A 19806-nucleotide genomic window follows, 5' to 3' on the forward strand; every position below is an offset into this window, starting at 1 on the left:
CAGGTCTTACTGTGTTTGTTTGTGTCCTTGTGTGTTGGGGGGGTTGGTCTGCTTTTAAAAAAAGGGTATTAACATGTGTTTTGACATGTCAGAAATGTTTGTAAGCAGTTTATAGAAAGGGGATTTTGATAAGCTTTCACAGGGTTGTATGTTTTTAAAAGAGGAAGTCAGTTGTACATAGCCACATAACCAATTCTGTCTTGGTTAAGTCTGGAGTTGAAAGGTTCTCTGCCTACAGTAAATGTAGTTGACCCAACAGATGACGCACAGCTCTTCTTGGGCTCCTGAATGACCTCCAAAATTATTAAAAATATCTTTATTAGGGATTGTATTGCCTATTTGTTCATGCATGGGATGCCAGCCAGAATATATGGACGGAAAAGCTGACAAGAAGAGGAAAGGACAGTGAGCTCATGGGAAGTCTCTCTCTTTTTTGTCTTTCTCTCTCTCTGTGCTGTTACAGAAATAGCTCTGCAGTCCCTCTATTCCTCAGCCTGTAAACCTTGTGTTCTGTTGAGGAGTTTGGCAGAAGCTTCTGTACACTGGTCAGTACAGCTATGGGGGCTTAGAGCCTTAACAAAGCTTCTCTGTGCTGGACTGCAAAAGAGTTAAAAGCATTGTGCCGAAATGCAGTGTGATCCTCCTGGGAATGCATGATCAATTATATTTTAATTGTCCATGAATATTGAATTAACCTCCTTCCTTTCTCTCTGTATTTTTTCTACTCTCCAGGGCCCTCTCCATGGATATAGACACAGACTATGAGCGGCCCAATGTGGAAACCATAAAATGTGTGGTGGTAGGGGATAACGCAGTGGGCAAGACCAGGCTAATCTGTGCCCGGGCCTGCAACGCCACCCTCACACAGTATCAGCTGCTTGCCACCCACGTGCCAACCGTCTGGGCCATCGACCAGTACCGTGTATGCCAGGAGGTGGGTGTGCACATAGACACGAACACACAGCCAAACACAGTATGGAAAGAATCACATATAGACAAACTCTGGCACACATTTTGACCCAGTACTGTGGCAAATTGTGTTTATTGCATTTAAGAACATCTCTTTTCAGGCCTTTGAAATACAACTTTAAATGTTTACCATGCAGTTTGACATTGTCAATATGTTTTTTCTCCTTCCAAAGGACTTGCATAACTACTTCAATTCCACAAAAAATCACACATCACATCAAGACCTTTTGACCTGCTTACAGTGATATCTGTCTGTGTTGCAGGTGTTAGAGAGATCTCGTGATGTAGTGGATGAAGTCAGTGTGTCCCTACGGCTGTGGGACACATTTGGGGATCATCACAAAGACAGAAGATTTGCCTATGGCAGGTGAGCAGAAACACATATAGAAGCAGGCACAAAAACAGTTTCAAACATTTTAGCATCCAGAATCTAATTGACCACCTTAAAACATGTGCCAAAACATAGCGTTGTCTTGGCTGAAGAATTTGTTAGGTATATACACAATTTCACTATTTGACTAAATTAATTGTTGTCCGAATTAGGAGAAGAAAGTTACACTGAGAACGGATCTAATCCATCACACCTACGTAAACATGCACAACATTTACTTACCCAGAAGTTGTTTTTTTGTGTAATCCAGCTGCCACGCTTTTTAGTTGAACTCTGCCCTCAAGCTGTTACATCCTTCCTCCACCAGGCATGATTGGATCATCGCTCTATCCTCTTACTCCCTGTCCCTTCATGAAATCGCCTTTATTGGCATGAAATGCAAAGTACTTATTCCAAAAGCAAAATCAGCAAAAAACAATCCCAACGACAGAGACCAAGCTTGACCACACGACGGTGACATTGAAAAGTGAAAATACATTTTATACATTAGTAAAACATTGCTGAGGCTTTAAAACATATTTTTAAAGTAAAGTAACACTCACTTTTACTTTCTTAATGTCACCCATCTACGATGCCATTGTATCTATTTTAAGCTACCCTTCATAATTTAATGAGTCTCTTAGGATTGTGATATGCCATTACCAGACGTTCAACATCCATACGCATGTACACATCATACTGTGCAATCTGTGAGTTCTCTCAAGGGTGGGGGGAAGCACTTTGTGTAACATGTCATCCTGTCACCTTTTGGTGGGTGCATTTGCGTAACAGAGGGTGACTTTGCACATTTGAAGGTTACATGTTCAGTTTTGGGATCAAATTCCCTCCCCTCTGTTGTGTTCTCCCACCTCTTAGTTTCTGTACTTTTACCCAGTAAGCTGTGTCTGTTGTGTGTTTTGATGTGTGTGCGTGTCTGTCTGCATGTCCTGTATTCTTTGACAGCCTGCAGTCAGCTGATAAAGACAAAGTGCTAGCTCAGCTGTTTTATGCCTGCCTGCCTGCCTCCCTGCCTCCCTGGCGTCTGCAGCTCCAGGCATCGCACTCCTCCTCTTCCTCCTCCTCCTCCTTCTCTTCCAACATGCTACTTCACCACATCCCACCTCCTATCTCCCTCATCACTGCTTAACTCAACTCCCTTCATTAGCCTCCTGTGTACCCTTGACACTTTGCTGCACCTAAACCGTCTCTGCACCTGCCTTCGCTCTGAAGCCTTTTGTTGACATATAAACTTAAAACATCACACTGTTAAACAATACCTACTGTCACATGCTTTGTTAGGTGAACAACACTCTAGCAAACAAACTCAGCCTGAAAACATTTATTCAAATCTAACTTATCTGAACTATTTTCTTTCAGTCAGCATAAATGTGTTTAGAAATCAAATCCTGTTGCTTAACCTAATAAGTAAAACACTTGCATATTGTACTTGTTAGCATTCTCGTAGGCTGTTTTTATCATACTGTCACAGACTCAGTGACTGATGAGGGTTGTGGTGCCAGGCTGTGTTGGAAGAGTTATACAAATGTTTGCATGAGACCCATTCAATCTATAAAGGAGATCTGATGATGTGGAACATCTGTGCTGTATTTGTGTTCCTGTGTCCATACAGTAAATGTTTCTTATATAATCTGACAGCTGATGACCTTTGTAGTTCCGATCCATTACAGACATGCATGCACGAATGAGCTGTAAAACCAGCCGCTGGTGGAGATATTTATTATACATTAGTTGGGGTGGTAAATCATTGGTGCTACATTTATACTTTCTCATTCAGACAAACCTGCATTCAGTATAAATACACATCTTCAGTGAAGCAAACATTCAATGTTAGTCCAAATAGGGTATCCTATCCAGATTGTAGAAAGGCATACAGTATACATGCAAGAACAATTTGTAGGTCATCTGGGTTGAGCCGCAGGTTGAACTTGAAAATAGCTCTGTGGTGCAAAGCAGCAGAACTAATGGGTTATTCTGGTACTCATTTTTAATGACCTCACCCTTACTTTTAGGCATTCAAACAGGTGATTTTGAAAGATAGGTCAATACTGGACAGGTTTAAAGCCTTCTTGTGCTCTTATTAACGAACAGCTTATGCTTACATAGAGGCATGGCAAAGGTTGAAAAAAAAAAATTTGACCACATGAACAGAAGCACGCACACATAACATGACCTCAAACACACTAAGCCATTATAATGATCCTTTGACAAAGTGCTAATGTGCATTCCTGTGTGTGTGTGTGTGTGTGTGTGTGTGTGTGTGTGTGTGTGTGTGTGTGTGTGTGTGTGTGTGTGTGTGTGTGTGTGTGTGTGTGTGTGTGTGTGTGTGTGTGTGTGTGTGTGTGTGTGTGTGTGTGTGTGTGTGTGTGTGTGTGTGTGTGTATGAGAGGAATAAGAAGCCTTTGTGTGCTATCAATAATTAAAACAGTGTCTGGGCAGATTGGTAAATGTGAGTTTCCAGCATATATACTCATTAAACAAAGCCTTCGATGATTTGTCATTCTGAAGCCATCCAATGTCAAAATGTGATCATGTAAGCAGGCACAGTGTTCTACAGGTGACGGTGTACTAACCAGCAGTTTTTGGTGTCTGTCTCTCCACTCCTCCTCTTCCTCCACCTCCTCCTCCCCCAGGGAAGCAGGCAGGAGGTGGGAAGCAGAAGCGAAGCCATTGTGAAGGGGAAGCCACTGGCCTCTTCCTGTTATGAGAGGAAATGCATACAAATGTGCTTCCTGTGCATCCGCCCCTCTCTTCTCCCTCCACTCTTTCTCTCTCCCCTCTCACCAATGTGGCAGAGAATCAGCCACTATCCCTCCTTTCTCCTCGTCCCTCTGTTTATCCTCTGCGTTTTTTTTCCCATTTGGCCATAAGAAATGTGACAGGTCAATTGTGCATATCACAACAGATTTTTTCCTTCATTTTTTATAATTATTTTTTCTTCTGATCTTTCTCTAGCTATAGCATACGTAATACATAAAAAAATCATTTTCATTCATCATTCATATGGGGAAAGAAAAATATATAGAAAGCAAAAAGGATAAACGTGTTAAATAACATTTTACAATAGAGAGGCATATGCTCTGAAAGGATATGTGACGATAACAAGTTTAGGTGTCTACATGGGTGTGTGTCTGAATGCATTTGTGTGTGCATGTGTCTGAATCTCCCTTGGGATGTTGTGGAGGAGGTTAGGGGTGAACGAATAAGGCTGGTGTGTTAGTGTGAGTGTACAGTGTATGTTCACCATGCTATGAATGCCTAGGCCGGATTGCCAAAATACATTTGATATATACTAGAAAGTGTAACAGAAATTATAATAAAGAATAATTATACCAAATTGAAATTTCACATGAACACAGCGACAGTCCTGGAAACATAGAATGACAGTTTAAAAGTTAAGCATCCTTACATGACATGGTTTAGTCTTTACCTCAACAAATACAAAAAATAGGGCTGTGTGTGTGTGTGTGTGTGTGTGTGTGTGTGTGTGTGTGTGTGTGTGTGTGTGTGTGTGTGTGTGTGTGTGTGTGTGTGTGTGTGTGTGTGTGTGTGTGTGTGTGTGTGTGTGTGTGTGTGTGTGTGTGTGTATCCTGATCTATTCTTAGCCTTCTTTTTGTGGTCCATGTAGCCTTGGAGGGCTTAGGGATATTTATGTAAGAGAGAGAGAGAGATTGGCCACCCATATCACTAGCCCAGAGGCACACACACACACACACACACACACACACACACACACACACACACACACACACACACACACACACACACACTTGTGACCCCAGCTTGCATGATGGCACTGTCCAAACTTCCACATTGCCTTGCAGCAGATGAACAAGCTTCTTTCATACACATATCACACATATTTTAACAAAAACTGACAAGATTTGCAGTGACTCAGGACTGACCCCCTTTTTCTCTTCTCTCTTCTCCTTTACTCCATCAAAGACCACACGTCTTCTCCCTACTGACATCTCTTGCTCACAACAAATCAGCTCTCTTCTGCTTTTTTTGTCCCACCTTATATATGATCTATGTTAGTTTGTAAGTACACGAAATCAAGACATGTTTCTCTTCCTCCTTTGTTGTAGGTCTGATGTTGTGGTGCTTTGCTTCTCTCTGGCAAATCCCAATTCCCTGCGCCATGTACGCACCATGTGGTTCCCGGAGATCAAGCACTTTTGTCCCCGGACACCCATCATTCTGGTTGGCTGCCAGCTGGATCTGCGCTATGCCGACCTGGATGCAGTTAACCGTGCACGACGACCACTAGCCAAGTGAGACGCCTTCTTCATCAGGCATTAACAGGCATATTTAGATGAGGGTTGCATGTGTGATTGCTCCAGTATTTCTTGATAGGTAAAAGCTTTGTAACCGAAGCTTATCACTGCAAATAAGACAGTGACAGTTGCTCTGCCTCTCATCATGATTGATGTTGTAAAGCTTTTTTAAAGTAGTCTTTTTCTATCGGTGAATAATTTCATTAATTACCTTTCATCCTAATTTTTCCATCATATGAACAAAGTACAGATACATATTGTTAAAATGAGTAATGAGATGAAGACATTACAGTCTTGCTTTATGCAAATTGTTTAGAAGATACTCACTTCCTGTTGTCTTCTACTTGTGCATGTCTATCTTGACACTGCCTTCTTTTACATCATTATCTCTTCCTGTCCCACAGACCCATCAAACCTACTGATATCCTTCCCCCGGAGAGAGGCCATGAAGTGGCAAAGGAACTTGGGATTCCTTACTATGAGACCAGCATTGTTGCCCAGTTTGGAGTCAAAGATGTTTTTGACAATGCCATCCGAGCCGCCCTCATCTCCCGTCGTCACCTGCAGTTCTGGAAGTCCCATCTGAAAAAGGTCCAGAGGCCTCTTCTCCAGGCACCCTTCCTGCCTCCTCGCCCACCTCGCCCCATCGTTGGCATCCCAGACCCCCCTCCGATAGACGGGGAAGGCCCAGATTCCCTTTTCTCCCATCCACTCTGTACAGATGTTCTTTTTCTTCTGCATGGTGGTGCCACTCGCGTATTTGCACACAAAGTATATCTGGCTACTTCCTGCTCAAAGTTTAATGACCTCTTTACTCTTGATCTGGGTGGGTCCTGCATGGTGTCACGGGGGGAGGAGCAGGAGAGCAAGGAAAACTTGGAGAGTGGGGAGGAAGATGAACAGAGCAGGAGAGGAGCCAAGGAGCAAGCTGGGCGCACAAAGAGCCTGGATATTGATAAAGACGGGGCTGATGGAGGGGTGCGGGGCCTGAATCGACCACAGCTGCTACAGCAGGGCTCTTTGAGGACTTCCCAGAGTGATAATGCACTCCCCTCTCGAGCCCACTACTCCCTGGGAGCACTAGGGACTGGTCGTGCACTTTCAGGATGGGGAAGGGGGTTCCTGAGTGTGTGTCTGGAGCATGTTGATGATCCCATGACTGGACGACCACGACTCATGACTGTTGTAGCCATGGATGCGCTTATACAGGAAGAACCATTCAAGGTGATAGACCTAAAGGCGACAAGATTACTAAGATATATTCATGCATTATTGGGTACAATAATATAAATCTGTTGATGTGATTATTAGAGACGCTTTTTGGTGTTTTCACAGTCGTTCCAAAGCTGTGTATGTGCTCTGGTTTCAGGCTGTGCTTCAGTACCTGTACACAGGCAGTCTGGACGAGGGCAGAGGGGATCTGATGCAGGTAGCCACCATCGCAGAGCTGCTTGAGGTCTTTGACCTCCGGATGATGGTTGCCAATGTCCTCAACAGAGAGAGCTTCATGAACCAGGAGATCACCAAGGCTTTCCACGTCCGCAGAGCCAACCGTATCAAGGAGTGTCTCACTAAAGGGATCTTTGCTGGTAAACCAGTGTGCCAACCATTCAGTGCATTAATACTTTCAATAGCATAAGTGTGTGTAGATGTTTTCCATACATGTATTATTAGGTGCGTGCATGCGTGGGTGTATGTGTGTGTGAATTGTGAAAGATTAGGAAAAACTGATGGAGCGAACGTGCAAGACAGTTTTTCTAATTTCCAGCATTCTCTTTAAGTCTCAGAAAATGTACACTCAGATTTTACTACATGTTGTGTACATTTAGATCATTTATTTGACATTGAATATTTGCTATAAAATATGAACTGTTTATGTTGTGGTTTGCTTGTTTTTTACGTCCTTTTAAAATCATTAGCTGATTTAATGAGCGTCGTTCAGTTTGCTCATTTGTCCGCTCTTGTGTGCTTCCTGTGTCTTGTGTTTGTGTGGTATTGGCTGTCCCACTAAGCTGTTATGAATGCATGTTTTCACAGTATTTGCGGGCAGAGCCAGACATCAGCTGCCTCAAAACAAAGCCTGTCTCACATTCACTTCTCTCTGTACTTTCTCTGTTCATCTTTATGGTGTTAACAATGGGATTTTTTCTTTGAAATGTGTATAGGAAATTACAAAGATATCAGAACAATTCTAATATGAGATCTGCTTTATCCAAACTTTATTTAAGGTATGAATAAAAACTATATATCATTTTTGCTGGCAGATTTAGCCCATTACAACATTTTTACAATAACAAGATTGTTTGCTATCAACATTTTCTCTTCCAAAGCTCTAATCCAGAGTCCACACAAGATTTTCTGCTTGACCTACTACCCTACACCTCCTTTCCTTCCCTTACTCTGTGTCAAAAGCTGTTCTGTCCTTCTGTCAATTTATCTCTCTGTCTGTCTACCTGTGTCTATGTCTCTGTGTGTCTGTCTCTCTGTGCGGCTTTCTGCCTGCCTGTGTGTGTGTCTGGACGTCTGCCTTGTCTGTCTTTCCCCCTCTGTAGCTTGGGCTTCTGTGGCACTCCACGAGATGAATGCTCTTTTCCACCCCGGTTTTAGATGTGGTGTTTCGCCTGGATGATGGCTGCCTCCCGGCTCACAAGCCCCTGCTCATCTCCAGCTGCAACTGGATGGCTGCCATGTTCCGTGGCTCTTTTATGGAAAGCTACATTGAGGAGGTGAGTTCAGACACACCCAAAATAATTTGGCAAGTTAACTTTAACTTTTGAGCAGGGATTTAGTTTTCTGTGTCCTTAATCTTTGGAAGAAAACTCAGTCAGTCTTTGGGGGAATCTAGTCGCACAGTAACAGCTAATAAAAGAAGAGATTAGGCAAAGGTGAATGGGATAAGGTTGTACTATGGCAATGACTGACCTTCAAAGGAGTGTATAACCTGCACATGTGTACTTCTGGTATGTAGACGTTTACTGCCTGTTATCAGATTAACCTACAAACCATTGTTTTACCTGCAAATGTTGTTATTTCTCTGCAATTACTAGACACCAGGAGGTCATACCCACACACTTAGAACATATTGAATGTACCTACAGGATAATGTACATGTAAAAACAGACATACTTTTTCACAACACCCATGATAGCAGAACTAGGATGTTTCACTAAGCTTATCTCAGTACTCAAAGTAGGCCCAGAATATTACTTCTTTTGAGATCAGAATCCTCTAAGTGGCAGGTCTGGTTACTTCAGGTGTGCTTTCACCTGAGGATAAGCTTCAGGTCGCCTTCTGCCTCCTGCAAGGCAAGTGCCTGTGCACCGGACCTGACCTTGTCATAGAGGAAGTTCATGTCTCTGTCTGTCTTTAAGTTGGAGCTCCCCGGACTGTGTTGCAGAACAAGATTCCCTGGGGTATGGTTACTTTCGAGGTCAGCAGGATTTAGGTTACATAGATTCAGGCCCTCAGAGGGATTGGAAGTAATCAGAGAGAGACAGTCAAGTAACACATTGTTGCATGCTCAGTTTAAGTTTAAAGCTAAAAGGTATAGAAGGCATGTGATAAGAAATAAACCATTTGTTTTCATGTGGATGGCATGGATGGTTTTTCTAAAACACACCATGCAAGTGGGTGTGAGAAAAGCAATTGCGCCTATTGTGGACGATAGTGAAAACAGGACATCAGCATCAGTGAGGGGGCACAGTGTTTGCTGCCGGTGGGCTGCCGGTGTCTATGGTTACTCTAAATGCTTCATGTCAGTGACTATTGTATCATTGTTTATGGCATGAGGCTGGCAAAGAAGGCAGGTGCCCTCGAGACAAAGACTGAAAGGCAGACTGCACAACAACATGTGGGTACTAGTATGTATGAGGAATAGTTCTAATGCATTTTTGCTCTTACAAAGCTTTAAATGGCTAATTAGTGAATGGGATTTTATTTGTAAACCAAATAAATACCAGATTAACTGAATGTCTGCTGGCTCTGACAGTTACTACATTCCTGGTGTTGGTAATGCACCTTTGCATTTTCAAATCTTCCATGCTCTTGAATGAATATGTATAATTTCCCCTATCAGGCGCTCATCTCATAAACCAGAGCCATGATTTAAATTATTGTTTTACTTGGATTGGAATCATGTCTAAATCAGTGGTTTTGCTTTTACTTGAGGTTATATGTATCTTCCTCAGTGAACAAGCACTTCTCTTCAGTTTTTTGTTATTGACTATCGACTTTATTCAGGGGGATTTTCTTAGAACTATTCAAAATAGAAAAAAGATTTCCATTTCCATAGAATTTATCAAATTTAACTGGGCTGTTTCGGTCATTGTAAGATGAAGAATAGAAAGTAAAAGTAGTTTAATGTTTCACATTGTTTGATGTATATGAAGGATCCCAACAATAATAACACTGTTACCTTAGGTTCAGGAAGATTGTTATTTAAATCAATTATACAGAAAATTAAAAGGACCTGTAACTATAACTGTGAAAGTAGCATGTGATCCGCCAGCGATATGCTATTTCCATGCTCATGTCACACTTCCTTCTCTGTATTTCTAGGCTCACACATTTCAGTGTTCATGCCATTGTGTGATAACAAGACCAAATCTAGTTTTGTGCAGAACGGCATTGAGATAAGTGTTCGAAAGCAGGATTATTAGCAGAATATATTGTATTTTGTTAAGTATTAGCAACACTACACGTTACAAAATAAGCACGTTTGTGAATATCAGTCGTAGTTAAAAATGGGTTGACTGTTGTACAGTCTCACCACAGAGTGTGTCATGGTACACCCCTGGATTATGTTCCAGGTGTGTGGTTTTGTGTTCATCACTGAAGTATGCGTCCCAGTGGAGTGTTACAATTTGAGAAGTCTGTTCATTTTTTATCTGCTCAAGAACAGAATAAGTCTCATTCTCATTCTTACTCATAAAACGTTGTACCATCCTTATCTCTAGTGGTGGCTGTGTGACTATGCTTCTCTCTCACCCACACATTATTCAGTATTTTGACTATAATGTATTGTTTGCTTATTACATCTCCGAATGTTCAATTGCGTTGAGTTCAGGTAACCCTAATTCTAACCCTAACCCTAAAGCCAACAGATGTCCTTGAAGGGCTAATCTATTGTATCTGTTGTTATGCAAATAAAGGAACTTGCACTAAACTATTTAATGAGCTCTGGTACAGCAGACTAAGAGAACAAAAGAACACCTGTCAGCACAGCTCATTGGTGTTATCCATAAATATCCTTTCAATGTGAATGTATCCACTCACTATTGCTTCCTGGCCTCAGCTGGGGCTTCATGCTCCAGAGACCACCCTTGTCTTGGTGTTGTGACTTTTCAGTCATAACGAGAGGTCGCGCCAGCTGACATTCTCCTAATTGGCTATGGTAATGGAAGTTGAAGAGCGTCCCTGTGGGGACACTCAGAGAGCTCCTGGAGTGGCCGGGTCATCACTTGCATCAGCATTAACCTTCCTTCCACCCTTCCAGGGGTTAGACTACATTACCTGTTGCTGAATTGCTGTTTGTCTGACTTTCAGTCATTAGGCCCATATGAAGGTCTAGTTTTTTTTTATTCTTGTAAGTTTATAACTACCACATGGAAAAGGAAGGCAAACAAAAGAGAAACATGACCAGTGCCTTAGTAGCTGGTCTAATTGATGTATGGTGACATCTAGAGGTTGTTGCCTGTGATTGCTTTTATGTGGACTCGAGTTTGGCACTTTTTAACCAGAACATGTCATCTGCCCTTTACCTCCAATGACCCACTGCACTTCTTTCATAGATAGTACTTAGTTGAACCCTACTCGATTTGTAGCCATTACATTAAGGCCCACATTCAAGTCCATTATTACCCCATTAAACTACAGCCCTTCCTTACTCTTAGTTTTTGTTTTATTTTATCTTGATCTTGTCATTTTCAGGTATCCATCCCTAACACCAGTGCAGCCTGTATGCGCGGGGTGCTGGAGTTCCTGTACTGCAGTCTCCTGACACCCTCTCCTGGGCTGGATTCCATGGAGTTAATTATTCTCGCCAACCGTCTGTGTTTGCCCCGCCTTGTCGCACTCACAGGTAAAGAATGCATCTGCAGTGATAGAAATGTTGCAAAGGGAACTACCTGTTTATCTGTCTTTTTATAACAACATGTGGGAAGACATGGTTTTGAAAGAGCTTTTTTTTTGTTAGCACAAAATGCCTTTTTTATCAATGGCTCAAAAATATTGAAAGTGCCTGGAATGACTGGAAGATAAACACTTCTCATGTCAGCGGTGCATGTAATCAGTAATATTGACATGATTGTGAACATTTTGTGCGTTTTCAGAACAGCACGCTGTAGATGAGCTGCTCCAATTGGCAGCAAAAGGAGGTGACATCGATGGACAAGTGTTGGCTTACCTCGAGCTTGCACAGGTTTGTTCTTTAAAAAACTATCTTTTCATCCCATTGATCTCAAGATCTTCAATAGTTTTTTCTTATCTTTTTAAAGGCCTCTACTTGTACAGCTGTAAAATAACATATATTTTCTTCTGTTTTTGCAGCTCCACAATGCCAAGCAACTATCAGCTTGGTGTCTCCATCACATCTGCACAAATTACAACAGCATCTGCCGCAAGTTTCCCAAAGACATGAAGGTCATGTCTCCAGGTACAGTCACTTCCCCACTGCCTTTTACACATTCAGCTTTCCCCTCAGTCAAACTCTTAAACATTTTGAAACCTCGTTGAAGCATTTGGTTGGAGTGGGAAGGATGAAAGGAAGACGTAATAAAAATAAATGAAGAATGACCTGAATCTCTCCTGCATCAGGTACATTATAGGAAACATCAAATCAAACATTTCATTAAGGTGTGAATACATTTTACTGTTAGGTTGTAATGTGACCACAAGGACGCACAACTACTGCTAGAAAGAAAAACTCTTTGGTATCATGGGTTTAATGTGTAAAACAATCTTTAGTGGCCTCACCTCCTTCACTTGTCCTCACACCTTTATTGCTGTTGTTTCTTTGTCTCATCTTTATTATGACATTATTATTCTTTAGAGCTTTTATAATTTTCTAATGTAGTGGTTCTTTCATCCACTCTGTTATGGTATCAATGGATTATTGAAATGACACCTGAAGTCATTCATCTTTTTGATCACCTTATCTGTACATGTCTTTTTTCTTCACTCTGTAGATAACCAGAGGCACTTTGAGAAGCAGCGCTGGCCTCCTGTGTGGTTCCTGAAGGAGGAGGACCGCTATCTGCGCTCACAGAAGGAGCGCGAGCGTGAGGAGGAGATCTTGCGCAAGCAACACACCAAACGGGGCTGGTGTTTCTGGAGACATCCGTCCTCTTCTCCACACGTCTCCTAAATGGTTTCCCCGATACTATTCTTCACCCTGACCCGGATCATCCTACCCCTGAATAACTAACCCCCCTGAAACACATATAGAGGACGCGGCTTTGAATCCTCTGACAGTGGCGAGATGAGACTCTCAGTGCTACTACACCTGAATGTCAGCATGTTTCGGGGAATGTATGTGCCTCTTTATAATTGTGGGTGACTTCATGAGTGCATTTTGGTAAGCTTGTGTGACAAGTGTGGATTTAACTAAAGGGTATGTGCGTTGATGTGTGAATGTATGTTTGCGGTTGGTATGATTGAGTAATGCTTCCGAGTTGTGTGCTTCCCAGACGCCCTGATCTATAAGGGCAGCAGCGTTGCATTGCAGCCCCTTTTCCCCTTCACAAGAGCTCTGCCCCTCCACCAGCACTCACAGTGTCCCAGCCTTTGAGTGATTGGACAGGGACCAAGGGCTCTTTATCTCTCTCAGTCTCCTTCCTTCACATTGACCTTAATGACTATTACACATTAACCACTGCTGCTTCTCTCGGGAAGCTTACCTCGGCCTTTACTTCTACGCAGACTGTTAGCTTGCACACGCAGACTGGTGCAAAAGATCCTGCCCTCTAATAACCAGCACTGGAATCCCAGGAACAGACACCTAACAATGTAATTATTATAATTTTGATATTATTTCATCTTTTTATCTGCACCTTCTTGGACATTTATCAGGGGAAATGACACACACTACTCCCAGGAAGTCAACCTTGATTACCATTACAACGATGGGACTGTTAATCTGGAGTTTAAGTTTGGTAACCCTAAACCTGTGGGCAAGCTGGGACTTTCCAGTCAGATGCTTGATCATAGCTATTAGCCTCCAGTCTAGTATTGAAGTGGTCCTTGGTGTCCATCATCCACCCCTGCAACTCCCACCGCCTCCTCCTGCACACCACATGCGCAAAAAAGCTAAACACAAGCTCTCCTCGGTTGGATTCACCAATCTGCACTTCAGAGACATTCAAAGTGACCACTCTATAGCAATCATGGGGTTAAAGAGGGCTAGCCTTACTTGATGCCTCTGCCATTGAGGAATGATGGATGCAGTATTAAACTAATGTGCGTGTTACGTCCATTGCATTAAAGCACCTCAGCCAGCCAGCCTGCCTTTACACCCCTACACCACTAGGGGCAGCACTGCTCAGGGCCCCGGCACTAACCTTCACAGTAACAGGAGTTGTTGTGCCTGCGCGTGCTTCACTCCAGTTGAAGTTGTTCGGTTTAACTTACATCCAGCAGAGTGTTGAGAGAAGGCTAAAGCCCAGTGTTAATAGTGCATTTTAAAAACGGAGTTAATGTGATTATTCATTTTCACGTTACTCTGAAAACCAAAGCTGTGATTCTTTTGATCGTTTTCTTTCTCACTTCCCTCTTCTGATTCCCTGCTTCCTATTGGGATGGAGGAGAAAAGAGAAAGTGGCTTGTTGGGGATGGAGGCAGTACGATATTTTAATCCCTCCTCGTAGTGTTTCAGCCTGTGGTGTCAGGAGAAATGTATAACTGCTGGACATTGCCTTCCATTTCTCTTGCTTGAAAAATGGTGCTTAAGACACAATAAGACAGTGTGCACATGAACAAACAAAGATGGGATTTTTTGTTCACAGTCTCTAGTTGTTTAGTGTTTACCTGCGATTAACTGGCAAAATATTAATGATGGTATTCAACTTTGACATTTGTTTGACCTTACTTTTTCTTCTCCAAATGCTAACAGTCTGTAAGAGGTCTTTCTTCAGTTTACATACAGTGGTAACAACTTTATTTAAAAAAAAATCCTACTGCATTAAAAAACAACGGTGTAATCAGTTATGCTTTATAGGAAAATGATATTACTTTAGATTGAATTTGAAATTGTGAGTTTTGTCTCCAAGGATTTGATCTGCAGATGAAAGCAAATCTGATTTTCTCGTTAAGGGTGCTAATTTCTTTGGGCTTTATCTCTGAATGTGAAAATGAGACTTTGCAGCGACAAGTTTTCCATTAGCATCTCGTTCTATTTGTGGGTTTGCACCCCTCAGCTTTAGCCAGGCAACTGTAGGAGATAGAGAGATTGTGTGAGACATGTGGTGCGATATGCCGTTCACCATGGGAGGTGTGTTAAAGTCATTGTCGGCTACAGAAATAGAAGTCAGACAGGATCTCAAGAGACCTAAGTGAGATTGAGCTGATTCCTCTCAGAAAAGAGTGAAAGGGGAGGAAAAATTGAACAAGTCTCATTCAGCATTATGCAACCTACATATTTTGGAATTACTACTCTTTCAAATTCATCCCATTGTAGTACTTTGGGAATTAAGAAATAAACTAGAATAAAGGTTTGGACAGCTTCTGATTGACTTCCATGGGCACCTTTTAGTTTCTCATCGAAGGGTTGGCTATTAGCTTTGTCTTATGATGGTTGGTATGAGCCCTTAAGACTCTTCTTGTGGTCAGTGTGCCTTATAGTTGGACAAAACTAAAAACTAGATTGGGATTTTAGCAAGATCCTGGTTTAAACACGCAGACAGGTGCTGCAGTGTTTGACATGATGGATACAGTAGACAATGATCATGATAGTGTAAGAGCTGCAAAATGGATTACGGTGTTGCTTTATGCACTCTAAGCCATTATACTTCCTGAGGGGATTTTTGAGTCAACTAGAGCCATGCCTGTGGAGAATAATCAGGCCTGCTGCTGGTTTTAATGCAGACAAATGACCTTAAATGAAACTCTTTGTAGAGTAAAGTACATTAGGTTCCACTAGTCATATAGCCTTGAATAAGCATGTTTTCTAGATTGGTAATTATGTGGATGTACAAGGACACCATGGTTGGAAATGTTCCCTTTTGATTGAGAGGTAATGGTAACAATTGACTTACAGATTGATTCCTATACTGTAAATTCAAAACCACTGACTTTGAGAAAGCAAAGCTTTTTAATGAGCACTGGCTGGCCTGTGTGCTAAAAAAGTGCTACTACTTTTAAATTGTGGTTAATTTGCATGGTGGCCTCACTTTTTCATTATAATGGCACTTGGTGTTGGAATGCACTTTCTTCTTTTTTGTATATGACTACAACTTTCTGTGCTTAGCATGAATTGTTCCTTGTGTAAGATTGTTTTGAAACCTGATGATTGTAGCATGATATTTCCACTTAAGTCTTTCAGAATTTCCCACAATTTGCTAAATAACACGACAATGTCCTGCTTCTTTACTCTAGTAGTTGGTAACAAACCCCACAGTAGCTGTGGCTTTATGCACAACTCAGTTTTAAGAAATATACTCAGCACAGCTCAAGGTAGCATCACTAATTATACAACTATATGATTTGCTGGGACATTTGCTTGAAAAAAAGTAATGCAGAGGATCTGTTGCTGCTGTGCAGCTGTCCCCATTATGCTGTTACTGTATTTACTGCAATCAATTAAGCATGTTCTTGTGATTTGTAAGATATTGGGTACAGGGCCTAACCTGAAAAACCATCAAAAGCAACATTTAAATTGAAATCCAGCTCTGTTGTGCAAATATTTGAAAGAATGTCCCAAATGGCTAAAGGCCTGGTGTAATGTCTGGGTTTAGCCTGTATGTAATGACAGATGAATGGGGTAAAGCATGATGTATGTTTCTGCTGTTGGACAGAAGCACGAGTATATACAGCATGGTCTCTTAACCTTTGGGTCATGACCCTATTTGAGGTCAATTGGTATGCATTTGGTGTAGTGGGGAAATTAAACTAAATCATAATCATAATCACTCTGATATTTCTATTTGGAGATGTTAACCTCCAGTTCATACCATCTTGAGAATTCTCTAATAATATTGTACATTCAAGATTTTGGGATACAGGGATTGGGTCATGGGCCAGAAAAGGTTAAGAAACCCTGATATACAGAGGAAGAAACAGAGATTCAACATTTCAATTTTTTTAACCTTGTTGGCTTTATTCAGCCCTCAGTGTATGCTCCACACTGACCCCTAAAGGCTAAGTCACACTGAGACGTGGGAGATATGGTTTTGGTATTCATGTGGACTGTCTGGTTTTATCCTATCACATCCCTCTTTACTGTCACATACTCCTCATTTATTTTAAGTGGAGCTTTTCTTCCTTCACCACAGGCCTGGGCTTCCTTTTTAAATGCCAGGCCCAGTGACTGAGAGATCACCTTGTTTTTAGTCTTTATTGCATCCTTTCCTGTGCCTTCGGTGAAATCTCACTCTTTTGGCTCTGTGCAGGCTGGTGGCACTGCACCTGCAGCCTCTTGAGCTCAAAATAAAGTTGATCAAGCCTAGAAATACCCACCTAAGCACAGAAATAAAAGTAGGCAGCTTTCTTTAATGTACATTATCTTAGCACTGGCTACTTGGGTCTTAGTGAAAACTTACAATTATGACACAGAAAATGGAGCTTTACAAGATAAGTATGGTATTTCATCTATGCTAAAGCTGCGCGACTTAAATTATAAAATGACCAAGAAACCTAGCAAACCAGCAGTTTTAAAATAATGTTTTTCACTCTTTCAGGTGCCTGCACTTTATATTATGTAGCTTAATACATCATTTTTGATAAGTATTCTAGGTCTTTATATTTAGCAGGTTTTCTTTATCCAAGTAAAAACATCTTATTTCCTTTCCTCTTATGTGTGATATATTTCTCTCTAAGCCAAATGTAATAGTTTACCTTAATGCTTCCACTATTTAGCAGCAATGTATTAAGTTGCAATCAGTTGGGGATAATATGTGGACTACTGGTTGGATAAAAGGCAGATATTAGCTGTGACAACTATATATATTATGCTTTTATTATGATAGTTGTTATCCAAAGTACACTGTTGTAATTTTGAGTCACAGCTGGATTCAACCGTTCACCTTATAACTGCCACCACACTGTATTGATATACTAAGCTAGTGCATACTGTACATACTGCAGTATTGTAAGCACAGAAAGGCCCGGGGGGAAGAGGGAGTGTTTGTATGGACACACGACATGTGATTAATCCCCGGTCTATACTGTCATTCTCAAGTGGAACGTGCATACTGTATGTATTGTTACGAACTTTAGTTTCCATTGGCTCATCCATTGAGTTGTATTAACATTTACTGATATATAGTTGTGTGTATGACAACAACAACAACAACAGGCAAAAGAAAGAGCACACCACACTCACACACTAATAAGGGCTTTTAAGAAAACATACAACAATCAGAATGTTTTGCTGCTGTTGCAAAATTGTTTTGAAACTAAAAATTTGTAATATTTTTGAACCACTGTGATTTGTACAAAATTGGAAAAAAAAAATAATTTAGAAAAAAGTTGTTTTCCTTTTATGCCATTTCAGTATTTTGATGTTTGACATGGATTTTATTAAACTGTTAATCTTTTGAACTTGTCCGATGTATTTGTTTTTATTATGTTTTTATGCATAATTTATGTCTTTCTGATATCAACGTCTGTTTTTTTCGGAGCTTAATAATACTCAATTTCAGTATTCAAGTGCATCATTTAACCTTTATTAGATTAAGACCCATTGAGGCTGAGGCTTCCTTCTAGTTGGTGCTGAGGTCTCAGTGTTGTTGGTGATCATTCTATCGTTACAGAACAATATAAAACATTTACATCCAAAATAACATCAACAATCAACTCTCACCTCCTACATACACTGTTTTAAAACAAAACATCATCAATAATCAATTGTAATATTTGACTGATATATCATAAGGAATAACTTTTTTAAGCATTCACAGATCTCACCATCACATTTATTCATAAAGGAGGACATTTGAATTGATAAAAGTAAATAGAAAGAAAAGTAAGATAAGTTCCTGTGCAAGTGATGGTGGATTTTTGGCAAAACGATATTGCAGAAAATGTCTCTTACTCGTTCAACATATCAAAGTCTAAAATATTGGAAAGGAAAACCGAAACAACTGGAGATCCCACTACTGTGATTTTCTTTTGTCATCCTCAACCCCAAGTCTCCCACAATGCATGCAAACTTACAAACAACTCAAGTGTGATGCAACTGTGCCCCCTAGTGGACATAAACACAATGTGCTATGATTCATGTAATAAAATATTTTTGGGGAATAGATCGAAAACCTATATTCTATATCTCACAGTAAGACGTTTATATTGAGACTAATCCAACCAGATACATAATAAGCTATTGTAGTTTTTCATTTTCATGAAAACCCTGTCGTATATCTTTCAGGGTCTCACATTTTATATTGTTTTTTGTGACTAAAATTTAAAAAAGTATCATAAAACATTTAAGGTTGCATTGAAACCCAGGGCATAGCAGTTAAAGGTCTTCTGCAATCTCTCTACGATAAGTAGGGGATTGTTTGAATGATTAACAATACCCAAAATAAGGTTTAGGCCCTTGCACATGCCCAAAAGAAAGAGATGGTAAATTGACAAGTAAGTTCCCAGAATTATTTCCTGTTGAGATGTAGATGTAAATATGCATTTACATCTACATCCTTTATTGATTTTGATTGTAATTCAAATACAATTTGGAAAAACAAGCCAAAATCATCCTCTGCCCTTTCATCAATGCATTATTTGCTCAGTGGTAATATTAAAAGATGTCCTCCAAATGTTGTTGGAATTATACTTGTTTATATGTTTATTGTCTTTTGAAATTTACTTGAAATTGAATCAGACTGAATCAGCAACTCTCATGCAGGGGCTCCTTCAGCACATGCATCATCAAGATCAACATGCTGTGAGCAGAGACTTTTAATAGAACAAGTCTGCCAAGGGATCCCAGAAAGCCACAGAAACATGGGGGAGTGGGCCGAGTGT

The 19806-nt window shown here is 40.8% G+C and overlaps 1 protein-coding gene across 5 annotated transcripts in view; it reads left to right on the plus strand.

The window, feature by feature from the left end:
- Nucleotides 1-18380, plus strand: part of rhobtb4 (Rho related BTB domain containing 4) — a 46114-nt gene extending 27734 nt beyond the window's left edge. For all 5 annotated transcript variants that reach the window (XM_063897065.1, XM_063897063.1, XM_063897064.1 and 2 more), the window contains 10 exons: nt 733-934; nt 1233-1336; nt 5446-5631; nt 6039-6858; nt 7004-7223; nt 8242-8360; nt 11563-11713; nt 11964-12052; nt 12181-12286; nt 12819-18380. In XM_063897065.1, the coding sequence (XP_063753135.1) occupies nt 743-934; nt 1233-1336; nt 5446-5631; nt 6039-6858; nt 7004-7223; nt 8242-8360; nt 11563-11713; nt 11964-12052; nt 12181-12286; nt 12819-12997 (2166 nt within the window). In that variant the 5' untranslated portion in view covers nt 733-742 and the 3' untranslated portion in view covers nt 12998-18380. The remainder of the gene's footprint in view (nt 1-732; nt 935-1232; nt 1337-5445; nt 5632-6038; nt 6859-7003; nt 7224-8241; nt 8361-11562; nt 11714-11963; nt 12053-12180; nt 12287-12818) is intronic.
- The last annotated feature ends 1426 nt before the right edge of the window (nt 18381-19806 follow it).

The sequence above is a fragment of the Eleginops maclovinus genome, chromosome 12, assembly GCF_036324505.1.
Source record: "Eleginops maclovinus isolate JMC-PN-2008 ecotype Puerto Natales chromosome 12, JC_Emac_rtc_rv5, whole genome shotgun sequence".
Lineage (NCBI taxonomy): Eukaryota > Metazoa > Chordata > Actinopteri > Perciformes > Eleginopidae > Eleginops > Eleginops maclovinus.